Source organism: Centroberyx gerrardi, chromosome 6 (genome assembly GCF_048128805.1).
Source record: "Centroberyx gerrardi isolate f3 chromosome 6, fCenGer3.hap1.cur.20231027, whole genome shotgun sequence".
Classification (NCBI taxonomy): Eukaryota; Metazoa; Chordata; class Actinopteri; order Beryciformes; family Berycidae; genus Centroberyx; species Centroberyx gerrardi.
Window position 1 is genome coordinate 7,367,467 of NC_136002.1, and position 23,537 is coordinate 7,391,003.

At 44.0% G+C, this 23,537-nt stretch overlaps 1 protein-coding gene across 1 annotated transcript in view; it reads right to left on the reverse strand.

Annotated features, from left to right (window-relative positions):
• The window catches only part of LOC139910040 (calsyntenin-2-like), a 208,387-nt gene that overhangs the window by 85,554 nt on the left and 99,296 nt on the right, over positions 1-23,537 (reverse strand). The window contains exon 3 of the mRNA XM_078284020.1: positions 546-741. Within this exon, the coding sequence (XP_078140146.1) occupies positions 546-741 (196 nt within the window). The remainder of the gene's footprint in view (positions 1-545; positions 742-23,537) is intronic.

Below are 23,537 nucleotides of genomic sequence, written 5' to 3' on the forward strand. Positions count from 1 at the left end.
GACACAGCCAATGAGCTGTGTGTATTGTAAAGCGCCATATTGGTAGGAAATGCATGTGACATCATGAGAATACTATGAATAGACTTAATTCTCTATTTTCTTTCACCAAAAACAACACAATTATCAGTTGAGAAACAAGGACAATGACTTTTTGTCAAGACAAAAAGTCATTGTCCTCATTTGATTGTCTTTCTTGTTGCTCTTTCATTTGACAGATGGCATACATTCTCCTTTTGAAACACTTGTTGCTGCATAAGTATTTTCAGAGCTGTGCTTAAATTTACACACATTCACAAGCATACAAATTGATAAATCCTGCACTTAGAAATGGTCATGCGCATAGTTAGCACATATTTGTACGTATTTGTACGTATGAATGGTCAAATGTGGAGATACCAAAAATTGGCACAAAATAACCGCTATCTGCAATTTAAATCCAAACATATGGGTATCCTATTGGCCTTCAAAAACCCATACTGGTCAAACCCTGGTGTCCACCCGTCCACACTCCCACCCTCACCCAGTCTGATCTCTGTCTTACTCACTTGTGGGACTTCTTGCCCTCGGTGCCCCCGGGGCCGGACCCGCAGTCGTGGGCCTGGATGATGAAGGTGTACTCCTTCTGCAGCTCGCAGTCCACCAGGCCGCGGGCCCTCAGCTGGCCCTCGCCAGACGTGCCGTTCAGCACCACCGCCTCGAACGGAGCCTCCAGCCCGTGGATGTTGAACGCACAGATCTCCCCTGGGGACCGGACAGAACAGAAGGGAAGGGAGGGAGGGAGGGAGGGGCGAGAGAGAAGGAGAGGGAGGGGCGAGGTCAGTGTTAGTTAATCGCTGTCAGCAGCCGGTGGAATCCAGGTGGAGATAGACTGGCACGTGTGTGAGTACTCTGCATGTCTGTGTGTTACAGCATGACGGCATATTAAACTGAGCAAGTGTATGGAATAAATTAGGCATTTTTAGGTGTATTTAGGAAGGTTGGAAAGTTGATAAAGTAAGCTCTTTTTACAGTAACGCCTTCCTTGACATTCATATAGTTCTTTACAGTTAATTTACACCTGAGAGCTGCCCAGTAGGCTACAACCACAGTCTACAACTGTCAGACTCTTAGCAGCTGTACCTTCATAACAAGCTAACCTCAAGGATAGATACTGAGGAATACTTCTTAGATAAGGGAAATTACATAAGAGAGTCTATGTCCATGTATACTGCAGGAGCTCTGGGCTGACATAAAGAAACCCTGTGACACTAAGTTTTCATTGAGTTTTCCCTCTGTTCATGCACCTTGGGTAAATCCTTTTCTCCCATTAGGGTTGTGCATGTAAAGTCCAAAACAGACAGAGATGGAGAGAGCATAAAGTCAACAGCAGCAACTCACACTGGAGCTTTGTAGGTCAAGGTCACCCCCCCCCCACCCCCCGCTAACACACTCACTTATTCACTGTCTAATTGCTCTTGTGAAAACCCAAGGACATTCCCGCCCACCCTCCACCGCTGTTTGCTCAAACAAAGAAAACCCAAAAATGTGTAGATGTCCACTGCTGCTCGGCAAAAACAACCAACAATTGTGTTACACGAGGCTTGAATATAACTGTGACGGCTCAAAGTCACCCTCGTCGAGAGATAGAGAGCGAGAGAAAATCCATTTAAATCCAGAGCGAGCGGCTGACAAGACCAAAACAAAAGAGCAAAGAGGCGGCTGACATTTATTAGCAGGTCGTATAAAGAAACGGCCCATTTTTAGAGTTGGCGAGGTGAGTTGTGTTTTTCTTTTTTTTTCGTAGAGGCTTGACGCTCCCTTGCGCTTTTCACTAGTGGGATTTGAGGAAATCACTTAGCGTGCCGGGCTCACACTCTGACCTGTGACGGCTAATTGCGCTGATATCACTTAAACTAACAGGGAAGACTAAATTGGATTCCCAAGGAGCTTTGTGCGCGCGTTGCTCCTGGCGAGTTCCGATAAGAGCAACTTTATTTTCTCCCGCCTCTCCCCTTTCTCTCCTTTCGTCTCTTTCATCCTGTTCTGTCATAATCCCACCCCTCCCTCATTCCTCCCCACCTCCCCCTGTTAGAGGTGTGTGTGTGTGGGGTGGGGTGGGGGGTTGAATTGACAGTTTGTCCACAGAGGAGCTATACAGAAAATGATAAAGGAAGAGAGGACAGAGGGAGAGAATGCAAACATAAGAGAATGAGAGGAGGGGGGGGGAGGGGCTACACTGTCCGTGCGCCTTTGTATTGCCTGAACAATGACTTATTAGAGGTAAATGGAGCCGCAACAATACGGAGAAGCACGGCTTGCGTGACGCGGCGGGGGCGAGAGAGAGAGAAAAAAAATCATAAAATGGCATCGAGCGAACGCCGTGTGACGGGGGAAGCGAGATAAGATGCGACGGTCTCTCTCTGCATGAGGTTTCTCTCAATGGCGCCGCCGCCGCCGCCGCCAAAACGGAAAATCCATCACTGCTGGAGCGGGAAATAAATCCAATAGACACAGGCAAGCGCAGAAGCTTCCCATCAGGGCGAATATGCTGAGGATATGCTAATGGCCGCGCACGCCCACCGCTGTGGCCGGGCCCCTGCCGCTGCTCTTCGTGATTTAATTTTAGAATGAGGAGGAGGAGGAGGGAGTTGGTGGGGGGTCAAGGTGAGCCGAAGAGGAGGACCTCCCACTTTTCAGAGTCCAGTGAACACACACACAAGCAGCAGCAGCGGGAGCAACAGGCCTAGAGCCCCCGCCTCCCCCCTCCCCCCTTCCCCCCCCCCTATCACTTCACTCCAGGGCCTGATAACTGTCCCGCCGCCCGCTGAGAGGGAGAGATCGCTCACGGAGGGAGGGATGGAGGAGCGCAGCGTCGGGCCCCCCGGCGGCGGCTGCGGCGGAGGAGGAACAGATGTTGGACGGCTGGCACTTGGCAGAGGCACAGAGCTCGCAAAACGCTAATTGCCGCGCTAAACTGTTAGCTAAATATGTGTCTCCGTGTCACATTAGCCTTTTATGAGGGAGATTTATGGTCGGAGGAAGGCCCGTCTTCGTGAAGGAGGGCCATCGAGAACTAATGGATGCAAACTAATGGACGACGATAGTGCGGTGCAAGTGTACACACTGCGGCTATATGGTGTGTTATTATCACTGCGTTTGGTTATTTGTCATAATTATTTGTTTTTATTAACTTATAGGGTCTTGGAAAAGTCTAGAGTCTAGATATTTTTTCTTATTGCACTTGTTTTCCCCTCACACACACTAGTTGTCAGGATGACCAAGACTCCAGGGTTTCTGGTCTCAAATGGAAGCGTGGGCTTGAATTCCACTTCTGACAAGCAGCTTTGATACTCTTCCAGCTAGTACACCCTGTATTTGTCTTATTCTTTCCTCTGTCTTCTTCTCCTGCTGCCGCGATGACCAAACTGCCCCCTTGGGTAACGTTAAAGTTTCATCTAATCTGATCCAAAGGAGCGACTGGCTATTAGCCAATGGGAGCGGGTGCTGAGGAGCCACCGCCGCCGCTCCTATCAGTGTCAGAAGTCGCGCTGCACTCGCCACCTCGAGGGCATGTGGCACCCGTCCACACTAGACTGTATCTTTGAGGACACAGTGCTCATTATCAGTGGTGGCAGAGGCGCTTTACTGGCATTAGTGGTGTGTGTTTGTAGAGCCAGAGGACTGTGACAAAGTATCGGGGGCCACAGTGCCCCGGGGGGCCCCGGGTCATTATCAAAGCCGACAGAGCATCGCTGATGAGAGAGAGAGAGCCTGGATTGGAATACACACGTGGCTGTTTTATGAAAGGATGCTCACACACACAAGTGCTTCCGTTCGCGCAGCGGCTGTTTACCGAGCGTCTGAGTGAGACGTGGCGGCGGAGATATCAGCCGGGAAACAGTCGCACTGATGATGAGAGCGGAGAGCAGAGGAAGAGGAGAGAGATAGCGGGGGGAGATGAAAGAAGGAGTTGGGAAGGATGGGAACACGGCCACTGCCTTAGGCCAGCTCTGATCTCCCTGCTGGAGAGTGACCAAACACACACACACACACACACACACACTCAAACACTCAAACCATGCCAGTTCGGCAGCTCTAATCGGAGCTGACATGGCTTTCATCCTCCTACTGTTGGAACACACACTGGATAGACAGCAAGTAAATCAGATTACTGGATATCACACTGTTATTCAACAGACATATTCTGGACCAGACATCGCTTCGCCGGCACTGAAATGGAAATCATAGTTTGTGCTTACATTGCGTTAATGCTATAACCCGGCATTAGCGATAAATTGCAGGCATTTGCGCTCTAGTTGCTGCGTACTGCGTGGATTTACGCGGCCGCCGTGATTTCAGCTGCTTTTCCAATTTCGATTTTGCATGAATTTATCTCTTGTATTACTCACCCGCAGAGCCCACTAATTCTCCTTCTCATTTTAGTCACAAGCACATACCCACGTTCACATGCACTCTCGGATACACGCGCACGCACACACACACACACACACACACACACACACACACACACACCAGCCCTCTCAGCTGCAGTACAGAGATAGACTGTCAGCCTTATAACTCTGCAGTGGGCCGAAATTGAAAATGCTGTAATTATGCTCTTCATGAAATTAGCCAGCCGAGAAAAAACACAATTGAGAAGCTGTCCATTCTGGAGATAAGGATTAATACTAATCAAGCCTGTGTGTTCTGTGACTAGAGCGCATGAAACCTGGAGTGGTGTGTGTGTGTGTGTGTGTGCGTGTACAGTATGTGCACATGTGGGTGGGTGTGCGTGAGTGTTTGGAGTGTTGGACAGGGGGGGATTTTTAATTAAAGACACACTTCCTCAACAGACACACACACTTCCTCAACAGTCACAACACGGGTGGGGTGAGGGGGCAGGGAGGGGTGTGTGTGTGTGTGTGTGTGTGTGTGTGAGTGGGGGGCACATAATTTGCTCCTAACCCCCCCGCCCCCTCCCTCCTCTCGTCTCCTCACCGTTAATTACATTAAAGGCTCCTCTCACACAGTTAATGACAACCCACGGCCTTTCTGACAGTGAACACGCTCCCTCTGTGTGTGTGTGTGTGTGTGTGTGTGAGATTAGTGTCAGTGTGAAGGGTGGAGGACCGCACCTGTCAATCAAACCTTCACATCGAGGCTATCGGTGGGCTGGGCGAACGCTGCACACTTGCACTTCCTTTGTCTGTTCGCTTATGCTGGACATTTTGACAGTTGTCTGACAAGCTATCAGATGCTTTCAGTTTCTCACAGTAAAGGAGTGAACGACGCCTTTGGAACGCAGCCTGTAATCAAGCATGGGAAATTAAACGCAGGATGGATGGTGCAGAACCACGGAATGAATGTACACATATCCATCTTATTTAGTCATTTAGTCTAGTGATGAGTGTTAAAATCTTATTTTCCTTAAAACAAGTGGGAAAAATCAGCCATATGGGATAAGATTATTTCACTTGTTCCCACTGCAGTTTTACTGACTTATTGCAAGTATTTCTTGAAGTTGCAATATCATGAAATGAGGTGAATCCACTAGCGTCACGTTTATGTGATTTGATTCGAGAAAATTCTTCTAACAAGTTGAATTGCACTGGAAACAAGTGAAATTATATCACCCCAACGGCACATTTTACCACATTTACAGAAACATAAGATTTAAGACTCAATATTAGACTAAATGGATTGGGAAGAAACATTTTGATGTGTGTGACATCTCTAACATGTACAGAGTGAGTGGACATGTTACACAGAAATGAGTAGTTTCGGTGACAGTAGTTTACGGGGTGTGGGACCTTAATCTCCCTTCTGCCGGCATTTCACAGGACAGCAGTGTTCCGGGGTCCTGAAAACATCAATGCCATTTAATCTTGGCAGCTTGAAAGGTCTATTAGCTCTGCCAGCTCCGTGTGATGCCATACACCCACCTCCCCTATGTCAATAAAGTTAATCACAAACCCCAGCGGGCAACATGTCAATTACTTCAGCCTGGACCAGGAACAGGGCCAAAACACTGCCGTGCGAGCATCAAACTATCAATAACACTGGCATCCAATGCGGCACCAACTACAACATTACAGCAAACACAAACACCCTAAATTAATCAATTGGTTATATGATTGCTGCCTCTACCCGGCAACAATTCACCCCAGTCTTTCACGCAATGAGTTGAGGGGCCAGGAATAATCAAATTTCACAGAAGTGACAAACAAAAGGGCTACAGGTATTTCTTCCAGATAGATGGACTGACTCATTTCATCTGCTTCATGTCAGAAGACGCAGTTACAAGGCTGCCATTTTAAATTCTACTTAGAAATCCTTCTTTTTGAGGAGCACGCCGAATGCAAACTACTTTTAGAATCCAAATGAATCACAAAATGAACAGTCTGTGCCACAGCTATACCGGGCGAACCTGAAGTTTATGTGATACTGTTGTTTGTTGCGAGTTGCCATCTGTGTGTCCGCCAATGGCATCTGGTATGTCCGGCTGTAAAGAGGTCGCATATACTTCAAAGCTTTCTTTGAAGAGTCTTTCCAGACTTCTGTCTCTTTTCAATGTTTATGATGTTATCAGACCACATTGTTAGTGTATCACCCCTTCGCCTGAAAAAGTCCACTGTGCATTATATCATTTTGACCTGGACTACTTATTCCTTGCCCTTCTGCCCCATCTTTTTTGTGCTGGATTGCATTGAGAGTATGTAGAATAAAGGTCCCAATCTGAGAAAATCTGATAAAAACACATTGAACACTCTGATTTTTGTCTGTCTGGACTTGACACTTCATATGCTATGGTCTCTTTGGATGGCAAACTGCATTTAAGTATGCAGTGAGATAATATCAGACCATTACTGACACTGAGTATATTCCTCTTTGTATTGTAGGTAAGTCAAATGCAAACATGGCTATTCAAATGCTTTCACTTCCATATAAGGACAGGCAAAGAGAGAAACCGAAAAAAAAAAAAAACCCTGCTAAACGTTAACAAAACACAGCCAAAGCAATCACATTAAACACAGAGAGAAATCGATAGTTTCTATTTTCCACTTCTGTCCATGGAAATGGCCCCAGGGGGAAAGCATGTGTCCTTGTCTGAGGAAGGCCAGTTAGAGTTCAATGTGTTCAAATATCCGTATCAGAGTTTATGACCCCCATTAATGCCCCTGAGGACATTCCCTTCACAGATGAGCCACATGATGAAACAAAGACTATCGCCACACTGACACTTCCTTTGGCCATGGATAAGGTCTATTAGATGTAAGGGCAACAAAGCAGAACATTAAAATATCGGATTTCTCTTTAAGAAATCCAACACCAGCCACACATTTGAATATACAGAAAAACCGTGAGTTTAATGGAGAGCTAGGTTCTGGGAAGAAGTTCAAACTAGTCGATTCTCTTCGGTTTAATGTGAGGCAGAAAATTGGCTTTGAGCCGCATTGGCTACATTTACATGCGCAGAGAAGTCTGTTCTTAACCCGGCAACACGAGTGTTTCGACGCATGTAAACATCATAAGTTGGTTAGAAAAACCTGGTTCGGCTCATACTCCAATTATAGTAAAAATGCCTTTCACTTCACGTTTTCGTCATCTTTGCAAACTCAGACTCACATAAAGTTTATGGGCAATTTGATGTCAACAAGAAGCACGGCAGTGAGCAGTACTCACTATTACTATTACTGATGGGATCCTCATTTCTTTTCCCTGTATTTTTGCTGATGGACTGGTCTATCTGTGGACGGGACAGGTAGACGAGAATATTCTGTCTAGTCTAGTCTAGTATATATAGCCCTTTATCACAGTCAAGTCTCAAAGGGCTTTTACATACCATCATATACATGTCATATGCCATACTACATCATACATATACAGTGCATATTAAGTGGTTTATTCGGAAACAGGCATACTCGATCGCAGGTTATCAAAAGTTCATGTAAACAGCTTAATAAGCCAAATAAGACCTTAGCCGGAGAATGGCCAAGAGCAAGTTTACTCTGCATGTAGCATAGCCACTGATATGGAAAGACCCCACTGGGATCACTGATTTGATTGCGCTAAATAACATCCCTGCCATCCTTACTGGAAGACATTACCTCGTGCCCCTCCACAGAAACCAGCGGACAATTAAAAAGTCCAAGTTCCAGATCCCCATGATGAAATAATTATCCTCACTCCACATTATGTAGTGCCACGCTGCCCAAATACAGGCTGAAAGCGTGCCATTAAGCTATCGATCATCTCATCGCATGCCGGCGGCTGCGGCAGCCCGGCCCAGCTGTTCGCCATCATCGCCGCTGAGTGCTGCAGGCTCGGCTCCAACACAACATAAACCGCACAATGGATATGGCTCAGACTGACTTAGTCTGCTCATGATTCAACGCAACCTGGGCCGGGGCCAAAGTCAAGACATAAGGCTTTGTTCGGTACATTCAGTGTCCAATAAGAAAACAAGAACTGGATATGTGTGCAAACTGGGGCAAAAACGGATGTTAAGTTATGGTTTTATTTTATTTATTTTTTTCATGATTGCTTAAGTCATATCCGGTCTTAGCAGAAAATGATTTACAGTACTTTTTAGGCGCTCATTAGAGAGAGAAAGAGGGGACATCATATCCCACTAGGCCAAAAAAACACAAAATGTATGCACATCTTGTATATATTCTATTAAGGAAAATCGAGGGGCAAACAAGATCAAAATGTTGATGCTGCCACTAAATGGCCCCCAATATCCCTGATGTACTTTATATGTAAATTGCCCTCAATGACATCACCCCATATACACACACACACTGCAGCGGCTGCATGGCAGGAGCCTGTACTGTATAGTGAGACTGTGGTAATGAGTGCAGTAGGATGATGGCACAGTGAGAGCGCGAGATGGATGAGCTCGCTGTAGAGCAGTCGGTGCAGACTGTGAAAGACGACGGCCTCGGGTGACATGTCTACCGCTGCTGCCGGCAGTGTTTACCTTTTGGGGGGGGGGATAAAACCGGGGATGGAGGAGAGGAAAGAGGAGGGGACGAATACAGTGACATGGGGGGGGGGGCGTGCGTGTCTGAGAATAGCCGCAGAGAAAATATTTGTTTCCGTGTCTGTAGGATGTCCCTGGAGAGCGGTCGTGAAAGATTATTACCTCCTCCTTAGTGCTAGGAGAGGTACAGAAGGAGAAGATGGTGACATCATGGGAGTCAGACAAAGCGGCAAGACGGATGTGCTTTGAGAATTCTCAGCGTTCAGGATGGCAGCTTTTTTAAAAACAGAAAGCACTCGGAGATCATTTGTATCTCTTAAATTTGGAGTTGAATATGATTTTTGATCCTGCAAAGATACCCTTAGGATTTAGAATCAAGTTTCTATCTCTATCTTAGTTTCATAGTTATGGTTAAAAAACAATAATCCCAGATCCGGATCACCACCCAAATCTAATCACTTTTTCCTTGGTCTAACGCCTATCTCTTCACCAAATTTTATGGAAATCGGTTCAGACGTTTTTGAGATATCCTGCTGACAGACAAACAAATAAACTAACAGGGGTGAAAACATAACCTCCATGGTGGAGGTAACAAAAGCATCAGTAGGGACATCATAGTGCGGCTGTCATGCCCTTTTCACCAGACTCCTGTGACTCTGATGCCTTCACTTATCCTCCGAGCATCACATCAGGAACCATTGGAAACTTCAATCTTTTCACCAATCCCCCTAATATACCAGTCAGTAGTTCGAAGCCTACACTTACTTTCTCTTCAGCATCTGAGTCATCAGATTGCGCTGCCTTCAAGCTTCATTATGACAGAAAGCCACCCACTTTCTACCCTCCACAGGGTGTTCACGCAAGTTATTTGTACTGCTGTTGTATGACACATTCTTTAAACTTGATGTCAGGGCTGCAAGCAAAGAACATCACCCACTCCTCTATCCCCCGACTGCTTACAGCCTGGAGCTGTGAGTAGGCCTCGTGCGCTCCGCCGACAACAACAAAGTGTGTCTTAGCCGTGCACAAGCACATTTTAGATGTGCGTATGCATAGGTGTGTATGCATGAACTCCTAGTTAGGGACTTCTCTCCACGTTCACATCAGGTGTTCTATCTGCCGGTAGAAGCTTGGGGAGGGTGATTTCCCCAGCCGTTGTAGTCTCGGTGAGAGTCAAACGTATTCCAGTTCCCACATACACACCATGCAAACCAAACTAAAATGCTTAGAGGCAAAATGTTCTCCGGACTCTCATTGGAGAGAAGTTTGGGTTGCACAGGGGCAAGTCGTGAAAAATGATTCCACTTTTTCCACCCAGGTCTTTTGGCACCAGTGGGCCACCATCATTCATTGATACTGTTCAAATTGGGCCAGGGACCTGGGAGAGCGAAAGGTAGGGCAGCCTGTGCCAAGTGTGTGTGTGTGTGTGTGTGTGTGTGTGTGTGTGTGTGTGTGTGTGATGGAGCAAGTGAGAGAGGAGAGAATGAAATGAAATGTAGGTGATTATGGAAGCAAAGATACAAGCAAACAAATGTCCTACAGACCTGATTTCATGCTAAGCCTACACCTGCTTCCATACAACTCTGTGTGTGTGTGTGTGTGTGTGTGTGTGTGTGTGTGTGTGTGTGTGTAAGAGAGAGAGAGTGAGCGAGAAGAGAGAGAAACAGAGGGGAAGGAGGATGCTGGAAATATTGATAACAGCGAGGATGATTTGGCCTCTTGCTGTTCCTACACCTGTCTCCTTTCCCGAGTAGATATGTAGATGTGTGTGTGTGTGTGTGTGTGTGTGTGTGCGTGTGCTTGTGTGTCCCTCGCCTCTCTACTCTCCAGTGTGTGTCGTCATCACTGCTTTCCACCCCTAACAACCAGTAAACACACAGCGATTGGCTGACTCCAAGAGGAGGAAAACAGCTCTGTCCCTTCATACCCCTATCTTTTATTCCTCTCGCCCGGCCCTCGCCATGTATTTCTCAAACACTGCTTCTTATTAAGTGTCTGTTGTCTACGCCGCTCGTCCACAGCGCCTGCATTCCTCCATTCATTCAGTCATCCTTCATTCCATTCTTTCCTCCTCCTTTCATTTCACCTTGCCAGAGAAATACTCTCATACATTTCTCCTCTGCCATTGTATTCCTACCAGGCGAGTTAACAAAGAATGTAATTACAGCAAGCGCCTGGGAGAAAAGTTGCGGAGGGAATGGAAGGTCTCACACATTCCCAGACTGACGCCCGGGAGCTGCCCAGTACTCCCACTATACCGTTCCACTGGAGCAGCTGGGGGTTCAGGGCCTTGTTCAGGGGAACTTTGGTTAGTTTCTGGGGGTAGAGGAGACACATTCTCTTCCCCCACCTAGATTTTCTAAGGATTCGTACCAGCAACCTTCCAATCACAAGCACGCTTCTCTTCTCTCTCTACCTTCTCATTTCCCGTTCCTATAGATGTCGATGCGACGGCCTGCATTAACGTTGAAAACCAGTGTAAATTGAGACAACATCCCAATGATATTGTGAAAATGCTGTGCTCGTTTGGGTCGACGCGGAACTCGGCCACCTCCTGCGCCTCAACGTCTGTCAAAAGCTCGCCGGGTTCTTTTGCTACCCTTTCTATTTCACTCACAAATTAGTCATCCATCACTCTCTCCTGTCTCTGCTACCTCTCCTCTGATCCTTGGCAGCAGAACAGAGTCGGATCGTTGAATACCCACGGGTCCCGGACGTCACTCTCCCCTCTTCCCCAAATTATAATCTCCAACTATTCAAAGCACAGCCGCGGAGGGTGCAGGCACAACACTGAGTGAAGGGTGATTAAAGTTGGCAACACAAAGAGGGCTTTTTCCTCTGCAGCTTTGTACTGGTTTGTGATTAAAAAGCTTTCTCTTGATAGATTGGGGGTCACATTTTCCACCGTGTCACTTCTCATGCAAGTGCTTCACTTTACAAGAAAGCTGATTAATCTTGTAGACCAGGACTAGGCAACTTTAAGTCTGGACAAGTGCTTAGTTGGCATACAGGATTTTTCCAACCAGGCACACACAGTTTGTCTAACTGAAGGAGATAAATAATCAGGTTAGTCCCCACACATCATAATGTGTGGCATTGACAGAATCGCTAACACTATTAAGCGTAGTAGGCTTGGAATTGGATTTACTAAGCCATTTTCCTCTAGCTGCTTTCCATATTGCTCCTATACTCTATATGGACATTTATCCAATCAAACTGGCTTCATGAAATGGTTCATCCATAATTGTGTCTCTTTTTGGTAGCACAGCAAAATAAAACTGTGTATAAGCAATGTACTGTAACCATGGTTTTGTGGATTTTCTTTACAGCTTGACAATTGTTTTGTCCTCAACACTTCTCAATTAGAATATATTTAATTTCCCAATGAGTGAATTACTTGACATGTTGTGACATGTTACATCTCATGTTGTCTTCATCTGTTACAGAGTTTGTTGTTTCAGCTTATAGCCACTGACAAAGATGGCATTTTTCAATAACGTTCTCCTTCAGTGAGCCATTATATCCCTATAATACAGTACAGCTTCATGGGACCAATTTCACTCCCATAATGCAACAATTACCGCAAATCAACTCAGCAAGTCGAACCCCAGCCAACCCAAAATAATGCAGGTGCTGAATGAAAAACAAGCTTGACTCTGATGGGCAAAATGACTGGGCCATTGTCCGCACTGTGCACCCATCATCAGCCCCATCATAAAAGCTAGTTCCTACAAAATAACTCAATTACTGCTGTGTCCGTTAGCAGTGGAATGAGGTTCCAACAAGCACCTGTGCTCACTGCTGGGTAAGGCGCAGGGAGGCTTGCTGATGCGTCATCATGGAAGAATTCATATCAGGAAGGCAGGACATACAAATCTTATATCTTGTATATATATACTGTATATTCTATGTATTCCTTTAATAATAATAGTTTTTTCAGGAAGTTACGGCTGATGGGCTCTGAAAGTTCACTGGTAGGTCAGGCATAAATAAACAGACAATCTGGACCAAGTCAGTGCCTACCTTTTTTTCAGTTTAAGTCCCTACCTCAGCTTAGGAGGTCTGGTAACTGTCCTATATTCATAAAACAAATAGTACAATCCTCATACTTGCGTGGAATTGATGAGAACGTAAAAGCAAAATTGTTTGAGATCCCCCTTTTTGGATGGAGGAAGGAGGGGAGCAAAGGGTCAGGTTGCATTTCTTATTTTTCATTACTGCAGGGAGCCACATGTGGAGAAAAACTAGATCACACCTACAACCTGACATGACGTGATATGAGGATAAAGCACGGTTAGATTAAAATTTGGTTTATCATTTGTCAAAGGTGAAAGGAATTCACCAGAAGTATAAAGGATAAACAAAACGCATGCTGGATTAACAAGCAGCTGTAGGTACGGAGGTAAATGCAGGCTAATTAGGAGCAAGAGGTATGAGGCAAGGTTTTAATGTTAATTTATTTCCATTAACTGCTCATATTTCTTTCACAACAACATCTGAAAGCGAAGCTGCTAAGGCGTTGCCAGAGAGATGGATTGTATTAGAGGATGTCATGGGGCACGGTGTGGCTGTTATTAAAATAGCCAGGCAAGGCTTGGCGTCTCTCCTTGACAGTGTCATACTGTATCAGAGGCTAATCAATATTTTTGAAGTACAAGATGCACATTTATTTTTATTTTTTTTACTCCACTCTTCTGATACTTGGCACCAGGTTACATGACACTTTTAACCTTCAGAGTCTTTCCATTCTGGCCACAGCTCGTTACGCTATCCCCCATTTCAGAATCTCCTTCATCGCTCTGCCTGTCTGTCCTCCATCTCAGCCAGCTCCGTTCACCTGGTGCGCTCCTGCCAGCGAGCTAATTAGCTTTAGCACTTTTACAACCCTTACATTATCTTTACTGCAGCCCCTCAGTACGCCACATTAACTACAGAATAGATGCTGTCAGCTCTTCTGGAAACAGCCGTAGTTAAAGCTGAGCCACAGGGCCTGCATCAGTCGCTGTAACTAAAGACAGACGTAATGCCAAATAAAGCATTATCCAATGAGATCAAATCAAGTGCTCGCCGCCCATATAAGGCCACAGTCACCACAGAGTCTTACATCCATCCATCCATCCAGTTTCCATACCCACTTATCCCTGTTCAGGGTCACGGGCGGGCTGGGGCCTATCCCAGCATGCATTGGGCGAAAGCAGCCTGGAGAGGTCCCCAGTAGAGTCATATATTTCAAAATATAAATATGTTTATGACTAATATGTCCTTGCAGGCTATTTCAAAATGTAAGTAAACACTGTACATCTATGTATAATGCATCCTGGGATGAGCAGATATGATTAATACTATGAGTTAACACATTTGTGAATAATGTTTCCTGGGATAAGCTTATAAAATATACTCTTGGATAATAGAATAAGATAATTCAATGCTTAATATATCTACTATATTTCTAGTAGATATCTCTATTTACATTTTCCTCTATATGTTGGTAATGCACATATATTTAAAAGATTTTAAAATGTTTATAGATGTTTAAAAGACTTCACATACACAGACGTCACAGCATGTCTTTTCAGCAGCACTATATGCGCTTTCCATATATCATAATATAAGAAACATAAAATGTTGCTAAAATGTATGCAAACATATTTTTTGTGTATGGGGCCAACACACTCATGTTTGTTACTGTGCAGTGTGGTACACTGATAGAAGAGATAAAGACATTTCTGAATAAGTCTGTAAACCTAGAAATAGCTACAATTGTGAAATGGTGCTTTGGTTAAAGTGGAAGTTCTCAAATTATACTCAAGTAAATATAATATGAATATAATGTCAAAAAGTCAATATAAAGTCCTCATATTTCAGTGCCTGGGGACATTTCATCTTGAATACATTCACCTCTGTGAGCGGAGACAACGGGGTGGAAGGTCCCGTTATGAAGGCTGTGATTGCTTCCCTCTTGCAGGTGGCTGGCACAGCCTCAAAAATAAATAAATTGTAATAAATGAAAAAGAAATACATGACTAGCAACTGCAGGTGTGAGATGAATGCGGTGATGTAAAAAGTAGGGCATTTGCTTTGAAATGTTACCAAAATAAGCACTGAAAGCACTGTCTAAACTTTCCCAAAAGGTATACTGAAGGGAAATTAAAGTGTACTTTTATACTTGAAAAAAGTACAGAAATACTCTCAAGTCCTGATTTTGTGTGATACCAGACAAGAAAACATTCTATAATTAAAGAAGAGTACTTCACACTTAATTATTATTAATAACTACATTGATTCATTAGAGTCAGTCATGAGTATCTATAAACTATGCATGACAACAACAGCCGACGTGTCGAGAGGGGATTAATAATGCATTATTCCCTGACTTCGGCCTGAAATTGCCGGTAGGTGAAGTGTTCGCTGCATGCCGGTTGGATGTTCTTTTGATGGCTGATCAATATTGAAAAAGATAATGAGAAATGGACCATGCATGTCAATGCATCTTCACGCCAGCCACGTTTGCCATGTTTACAGGCTTTGAAATCTATCTTCCGCTAGAGGCCTGGATCATTTCTGGAGGAGATAACATAATAATAGTGATGTGAATCAAGGGCCAGTCAGCACAAATGTCACTCTCGGAGATTTCATTTTCCTCCGAGGGTATTATCTCGCCAGCCAATTTGGGGTTCGGATTTCTTGCCCTCCAGTATCCACTTCAAAGCGTGTGTGTGTGCGTGCTTTTGTGTACTTCTATGTACTGTATATGTCAGTCTTGCCTCGACACTCTACACAGCGTCTCTGTGGAAGTCTGTGTGTGTGTGTGTGTCTTATCCCCATCCGCCGCCATGAGCTGGCTGAGCAGATTGATACGGCGCTGGGATTTTTGGCGATCTGTAAGTCCGCTGTCACGGTGATGAGAGCGGCACAAAGACGGCGGCGGTGCGGTAAATGTCAGCGTGTCAGCGAGGAGTGACACTGAATATCCGAGGTTGGAACGTGGGGGCCGTCCGCCTCGACCCGGCACACACATGACAAGGCCAAGCTCGTAGAAACAAGAATAATCCCTCCTCCGGTACGAGATACGCAGTGACACGCACACACGCACACACACACACACACACACACACACACACACACACACACACACCCACCGGCGTAGGCAAGCACACAAGCAGACACAGATACACAGAGAAGACGCATAAACATAGGGCCGGTGTCTCAACAATAAATCAGTGATGTATCAGTCATGCCTGTCAGGGGAAGCTGTATATTTCAGCTTCACAGGTTGAGCATGTGTGACAGGTGTGTGTGTGTGTGTGTGTGTGTGTAGAGGAAGAAGCAGACATAAATATGTATGCAGGTAGTTACACACACGAACACTCTCACTTGGAAGAGTTTTCATTCCCTTCACTCTGTCTTTCCCTCGCACACATATACACATGGGTAAAGGAGTAAGTGTTTGCCTGTCAATAATGCAAGGCATTCTGGGAATAGCTTTGTGCCCCTACTGCAGTAAGCAGAGACGGTGCGAGCTAAAGCTGCACAAACACAGATTTTCTCCCTCTCACTCTCTCTCACACACACACACACACACACACACACACACACACACACACGTAAAACATTAACTGCATATAACAATTCAAGAATACTAATTTGAGTCAACCGCCCTCCCATTCAGACTTGCAGAGAGAGAAAGATGGCTGCACAGACTGGAGGCTCTCAGCCTGTTAGATGCTGTGGCTCCCTTCAGCCAACTCCACTGCAAAGCAAGCAAATGCTTTTTAGTCAAAAACGTCCCATGAAGGCCAGGAGGATAAAGCAAAAAAAGCTAGACGAGGCCTGATATTGGTGGCCTTGTCACATTAGCAATTAACGAGTGTGTGCTGCTACTTCACTAACTGAACTTATGTCACACCTGGGCTGCATGGGAAACTCTACCAGGAAGATTGGCATACATTAGTGAGGACAACAACTGCTTGACTTCAGCAGGTAAGTTAGCTGGGATTCCCTATTTTCACACCATTTAGCCCGGATTCCATCACAGCAGGTGCGTTTTTGGCTTTGGCAAACTTGATGCCCAAATGATTTGTGCATTCCAAGCCATAGCATAATTCAGTTTGCTGGAACAAAAACAAGTAGCATGGAACATCATATGTTTATATCATGGTTATGTGTCCTCTAAAGTTTACAATGACAAGAAAACAGAAAAAAAGTGTAACCCTTTAAATTACAGGCCATGAATTAGACAGTAATGACTAAGTAATATCCAACTAAAATGGAAATAATGACTAGTTATAGCATTAGAATGAATAGTATTTACTCAGTAATATACAAGTAAAAATATATACTTTTACCTGTAATTGTATTAGATAAGTGGAACTACTGCACACTTGAAAACATAGGTGCTGGAGGCAAAGGATAAACTAGTTCAAAAAGAAAGAAAGCTTTCACGCGCTATCTCCATTGATTTGTCTTCCGCAGAGGGGAGGGACATTGATTACAGAAAGCGACTACACCTGTGCAGAAACAATCTAGCCGAGCCTGGACAGCCTGAAAAGAACATCAGGCAGAAGCCATCATAAATAACAGCACCATCCAGAAGCTATTGAATAAGCCCGCTCTGGGGTTTCTGCTGTTATTTGTGTAGTTAGTCTGGAGTACATTTGTATGCCTATGTGAATACTGTGCATTGTCAGTATTGGTATGTCTTTTCTAAAATATGAATTGTATCAGGCTATTGTATGTATCCTACATTGTGAACTTATGAACCTAATGAAAAGACATGGATAGTTTCTGCACAGGTGCAGTCACTGTCTGTAATGAAGGTCCCTCCTCTCTGTGGCAGATACATTCCTTGTTCACTTGTTGTGGATTCATGCTCTGATGTACGTCTTTGACCGAGAGCTTAGCAATTTTGTTAATAAATGTGATATTTACAATGGAGATAATGTGCAAAGGCTTTCTTCCTTTTCAAACCAGTTTATCCTTCGCCCCCAGCACTTCTTTTTTCAAAAGTGTGCAGTAGTTCCATGTCTAATACAATTACAGGGAAAAGCACCTTTTTTTGGTTGTATATTACTCAGTGATTACAAGCCATTCTAAAGCTTTAACTAGATTTTGCAGCTATTTTACTTGTATATTATTTATTTTCAGTCATTAAAAAATTCTCATTTGGAGAAAACATCACGCTAAACTCTAATAAGAAAAATGTCAGTTTGCTTATTGCCAAAGGCACATAAACCGTAAATTGTGACTCAAGGCCTTTTCTGAATCTTTAGGACCAAGCAGCACTTTTAGAATTGGTTCACCAGTTAACCACCTGTTAAGAGTGAAACTCTTCTAAAAGTTGATATTTTACTGAAATAAGAGCTGCCTGATGAATTGGATGAGCGCCGAATTGAAAAGTTTCTCCTAAAAATGTGTAAAAGGTCTGAAGCCATATGTACTACCAGGTATGTACATTTGCCAGGCTATGAGATTTTTTAATGGAGTTTGGCATGATGTTCTCTCATTATGAGATAATGGCACGTATTGGAGCTACACTCAGTTCAAAGTATGATCACATACACATTGTTCTAACTAGTAGCCTAGTAAACAGTATATCAAAGACTGTAGCATTTAAGCTTTGTTTTATGTATTTCATGTAAAAGTACTGTCAAAATGATATTGTTAATTGGATTCTGCTTGTAGGTTTGAGAGTGTGAGAATGCACAGCATGGATCTTGCAAATGTAAGATGTAAGGCATTGGCCCTGGGCAAAATGATGTGAAAATAGGGAGTTCTGAAGTTAGCTTAACAGCTCCACACCTAGTTACTAGCTGGTAAGCTAGCTGGGTAGCTAGCTAGTTACTAGCTAGCTACCTCTTCCACTAGATAGTGGGTCAAATATAAAACGTTAACCTATATCCCTCCAGATTCTTGAGATCCATCCATTACCTCCGCCAATTAGATAATGTTTTCATGTCTGTGTTTGTCCGTCTGTTAGCAGGATATCTCAAAAATTTGGGCATGGATTTACACAAAACTTGGTATGAAGGTTGGTTATGGGCCAAGGAAGAACTGATTAACTTTTCATGTCGATTGGCCAAAAGGGGGCGTGGTGGTGGGTGTGGAATTTCACCAAAAGGTAACTTCCTTGCGTGGGTGTTGTCAGACATGGCGGAAGTCTGTGCTCTACTGAGCACATTTTCTAGTTTCTAATGCATTCTTCAGTGGGGAAACTGTGAAATCATATGTAAATGTGTGAAGAAATTAATCAGAAATGTGATTACCAACGTTTGTATGAGGTGTGTATCTTGGTAATAGGCTGGGCTGTAGCCTCTCTCTCTCTCTCTCTCTCTCTCTCTCTCTCTCTCCTGAAAAAGGGTGAGAAGGCTCTATGACCGACTGCTCCAGGCTGCATCAGCATCTTTCACTACATGGAGTTAGGCCTTTGTTAGGTCTTTCTGAAAACCAAGTTGCTGTCTCAAACTATTTATCTACACACACACACACACACACACACACATACACAAACACACCACCATCCCCACCACTCTCACTGCAGTTGCCACCATAAATAATATATCTTGCTCCTGCCTAATCTTCCCTGATGACTGTTTAAAGAATGAAATTTGCTCTCTGTTCACTGTGCCCAGCCTTGATACCATTGACGGAACATGATAACAGCTGTCTCTGTCTCGACGAGGGCTGGAGCGGCAGGGAAACTAAAGGAGTGGGCATGCTGTTTCTCCCACAGCACACACACAAACACACACACACACCCTTAGAGAAGGAGATGAGAGTCAGTGTAGGGAGGTTAGGAGTGGGACGCTGTCATCGTCTCTCCCTTGGGGGGCTGAGTGAGACTGAGAAAAGACAGCGCTTGAGCTTTTAGGCCGGGTGGATTAGCACCCAAACAGTTCTCAAAGATTTCCTCAACTTATTCTGTACAAAGTTGGGCTAGAGGGATATATTGATTTGTCTGTATATCAGGCTGATATATCTAGGCTTTTATTAAAAATCGGATCTGGGCCAGTCAGTGTTGTCCACCTGATGAATATGATGCAGTTTGTTTGATGACATATTTACTGCAGAACTGATCAATACTACCAGCGTTGGGGGATAACTCATTACAAAGTAACGCATTACTGTAATCACATTACTTTTCCCAGTAATGCAGTAGTGTACGCACTACTGTCTAATTTTCAGTAATCACATTACAGTTACTGGCCTGGTAAAAATCACGTTACTAAACACAGAATTTCAAAAGAATTATGCCATGAGGAATTAAATTAAATAATATAATAATATTCAATATTGAACAAAAATTGTTTCACCTTTGGCTTACCCCTCTCCACTGATATGTGCATGCGTGCAGAGACTGCAACAGCTGCTGTAGCTACTGAAGCGGGATGTAAACAAAATAGAGGCGCAATTGCAGAGAATGCTGGATGCGTAAAGATCAGAATATCACCATGAAATGTAAGTTATGTCCAGGCCAGAAACACGTATCCACAGCAATCTGTCCAAGCACTTGACCAGACAGTGGCAAGTGAAACTCGTAGAGAAAGATCTTTGACCCCTTGGCCTATGCCAATGCTCAATGCCCATGTGCAGTTTCAGATTGATTGGCCAACCCATTGAGGAGCAAAATGGATGCAGACAGACAGACAGACAGAGTTTTCCTCATTTTATAGTAGGATTGACAGCTTCAATCCAAAAACATCAACCTTCAAAACCCATATTGGTCAAACCCTTCAGTGTTGCTGTTCCAGCCAAATGTTGTAAATTTTCTTCAACCAAAATAAAGCAACCTCAGAGAAGACCTTTGATGTGGAATTCCCAGTCAGAATTTCTAAGATAAATTGGGGCTGAATTCTAAGAAGAATTGAAGCTGAAATTCATCTGAACCTTATAGTGTGTTCCCACCCAAGACTGACTGACGATGTTAATAAAACTGTTGGGCAGACGAGCAGAAGAGAGCAACGGTGAGAGAAGAGAAGGAGAAGAAGCTGAATCTCAATAGCCTAGTGCAGGCGAGGTTGAAAGGGAGAGAGGGAGATTGGAATAAATTGATTGAGTTTGGGAGAGAGAAGAGGGAGTAGACAAGTCAGAGAGAAACGGATGGTGGAAGCAAATCAGACAGGGGGAGAGAGAGAGAGAGACAGAGAGAGGGAGAGAGAGATGCAGGTGGATTACAGTCTAATCCATGCCTCTCTCTGTGTGCTCTTATTACATTACAGCAGAGTGAGAAACGCAGCGCCATGGGCTGACCTTCTCTAACTCCATTTCATTCCACTGGATCAGACCAAATGATTTGATCTGAGCCGCGTCGCCCCGAGAGAGGAAACACACGCTACTGTACAAGCCGCCGTCATTCAGGACGGACCAGACGTCACACGCGACGGGGGAAATCTCCATGTGAGGTAGACCAAGGAGACAGATGCAGGACAAGATGCTGCTGTTAGTTAAAGCATCCATCCATTTATCAGAAATCTAATAATGAACCAAAAACAGCCTGAAATATTTAAACTTAGAAATCTCAGTAACAAAAAGAGCAAAAAACTGAAAGGTAACTAAAATTGATCAATCAATCAATCAATCAATCAATCAATCAATGTCATTTAGTATGTTTACATGCTCAATGCTCCAATTACTGTGAGCACTCAGCTTACTGTCAGTCAGTATTTTGGTTACGTTTACATGGCTCGAAGTAACGCAATTTCTCCGTGTTTATGTGGACTCATTTAAAAATCAGTCTATTGCTTATGACTGTACTGCAGAAGCTGAGAGCGGCCATGGTTGCTCATATATTGTATATTTTAACCCCGTTATCTCCAGATCACAACTTAATTATCTTAAGATATCAAACTTTGTTTTCATGACTTCAGTACATTACTGATTGTGGTTGCAATTTCTGCCTGTGTGATTAAATGCTTTGATCAATCGTGATCTGTCCTTCTGACATTGTCAATTCCGCTTTAGTCGTTCTACACATTGGCAACACTATCAGGCTTACTAGGCTCGGCAAAACCATACATTTGTTATCTTGAGATAATGAGATAATTCTGTGAAGTCCAATCTCAAGGTAACGGGATAAAAAAAACACATATGAGCAACCATGGCCGCTTTTGGCTTCCGCACTGCACTGCGCCATGTTGTGTGTTTTGGAAATACAATTTACTGCATCTGGTGAATGGCATGCGCAGATTATAAAAGCTGAAAGAAATCTATACATATCCCAATAAATCGAAAGTTTGAGCAGAAATCTAGCTGGGTTAACTGGGTTATGCTTACTCTGTTTATGACCTTACTCAAGAACCTTAAGATAATCAGATAAAGGCGTTTACATGACAAATTCAATAGTCTGAGTATTGCCTTAATCAGGTTAAGATTTAATTATTATCATGCTCATTATCGAATTAATTGATATACCTTGGTATAATTACTGTAAACATGGGACCATGGTTCAGAGCGACACTCTGCCACTCCGCCTCTACACTGCCGCCGCAGTGAGGCTGCTAGAGGCTGCCAATCCTCTCAGCCATGGGCTTGTTTCTTTATGGTAAATATGGTGATAGCTTATAGATGTTAAAATGCCTTGGTCAGTGGCAAATGGCATTCTTTTAACTCACTTTGTCACGCTCCAATTTCACTACACACCTAAAGTGTGACCTTTTTAGTTTTATCTATAAAATGTATTTGTGTACCACCATTTTCACACTTGGCTGCTGTTTTCAATGCTTGCAGAACCTAAACAGTATACCTGCCTCACAAGGGTCAAAAGACTTGTGCTGCAAGAGGTATGATGCATGCATTTGAAACGAATTCAAATTCAACCAGCAGCATGCCGTGCTTTGTCTGGGTTTTTTTCTGTTGCTTCATAGCCTACTTGCCAGCTAGCACACAGGATGCACTCTCTGCCTCACAATTCAAAAACCTCTGGCCGCTGCCTTATGATGAAGTATGAGACTTGTGCAGACTAATAGTGATATATGCTTTTGGAACTGTGGCATGAAGTAGCGCTGTTCTTGATAAAATTTTTTTAAAAAAAACACCCTGTAAACTCACGTCAACAGGAGGCCCCAGTCTATTCTCCTGAAACAGCTCAACTGATCCAATAGGATCCCCACCAGATCGCTCTGCCAGCCAATCAATGTGTCTGCAATTAGTGTCACTCTAATTGGAAACCATTGTTCTGAGCACCGGCTGAGGCAGTTCATTCATCAATATGAAATTAACCAGCAGCCACTTAGCATGGGATTACTATCATGAGTTCATTTGTATTGGAATCAATTCATTTGCGTCGTTCACTGCAATCATGCCTTGAGGGCGCACATGGGACTCCCTGAGTGTGTACGAGAGGAGTCCATAAGGCTTGTCATATTTCACGCATCCAGCACGAGAGAGAGAGATAGAGAGGGAGAAAGGGAGAGAGAGAGAGAGAGAGAGACAAAGACAAAGGGAGAAACCAGACAGAGAGAGAGCGCAAACTGTGAAATTACTACCGATTTCTTCCCGAGGAAAAGTCACTTATCGCAAATCAAACAGAGTAAATGAAAGGAGCAGTGCAAATCAAATAGCCACTCTTAACCACCTT